This window comes from Microtus ochrogaster, chromosome 15 (genome assembly GCF_000317375.1).
Source record: "Microtus ochrogaster isolate Prairie Vole_2 chromosome 15, MicOch1.0, whole genome shotgun sequence".
Classification (NCBI taxonomy): domain Eukaryota; kingdom Metazoa; phylum Chordata; class Mammalia; order Rodentia; family Cricetidae; genus Microtus; species Microtus ochrogaster.
The window spans coordinates 2,167,667-2,168,425 of record NC_022017.1 but is presented as its reverse complement, the minus strand read 5'-3'; the positions used below and the strand labels follow the sequence as shown (position 1 = coordinate 2,168,425).

General features: G+C 52.2%; 1 protein-coding gene and 1 long non-coding RNA gene across 2 annotated transcripts in view; one reads left to right on the top strand and one right to left on the bottom strand.

Annotated features, from left to right (window-relative positions):
• Positions 1-759, bottom strand: part of LOC106143919 — a 5,253-nt gene that overhangs the window by 2,722 nt on the left and 1,772 nt on the right. The gene's annotated exons all lie outside the window — the stretch shown is intronic.
• The window catches only part of Igfbp6 (insulin like growth factor binding protein 6), a 6,355-nt gene that overhangs the window by 4,052 nt on the left and 1,544 nt on the right, over positions 1-759 (top strand). Inside the window, exons 2-3 of the mRNA XM_005353828.2 lie at positions 282-418; positions 555-677. Coding sequence (XP_005353885.1) covers positions 282-418; positions 555-677 — 260 coding nt within the window. The remainder of the gene's footprint in view (positions 1-281; positions 419-554; positions 678-759) is intronic.

The following is a 759-nucleotide window of genomic DNA, read 5'->3' as shown; positions in this document are numbered from 1 at the left end:
AACCAAATATGAGTGAGTACATCCCATGTTCCTCTTTTTGGGTCTGGCTTACCTCACTCAGGATAGTGTTTTCTATTTCCATCCATTTGTAAGAATAATTATTTTTTAGAGGAAGAAATAGCAGCCAGGATAAGACTAGGAGAAAAGCTGGCTACTTTTAGTTCATAAAGCCAACAGTTGCTCTCACTTTAACCAGCAGAGATGAACCAAGGCTATTGCAGAGCTAGTCTTTGGCTTTGGCTGACTTCTGATTTCTTCTCCCCTTCTTCTTGTGGCCACAGAGACTATAAAGGAAAGGAAACCCCATGGAGGTGCCTCCCGCCAACGTGACACAAGCCACAGAGACCGGCAGAAGAGTCCAGGGGCCTCCACCACCCCTATAAGGCCCAATCCAGGGGCTGTTCAAGAAACTGAGATGGTGCGTGTAGGGTTGGCAGGGAGGCATAAGGCTGGAGATTTCCACTGGAGACTGCTCCACAGACTTAAGGAAGTCTGGACCAGGCAGGTTCCTGCAATTCTGAGCACCGTCCCCACCCACCCCTGTTCCTCTCCAGGGTCCTTGCCGCAGACACTTGGATTCCATACTGCAAAACCTCCAGACTGAGGTCTTCCGAGGGGGGTCACCCGGGCTCTATGTGCCGAATTGTGACCTCAGAGGCTTCTACAGAAAGCAGCAGGTAAAGAGGCCCCTCCCCTCCTCTCCTCTCCTGTCCTCTCCCCTCCTCTCCTCTCCTCTCCCCTCCCCTCCCCTCCCCTCCC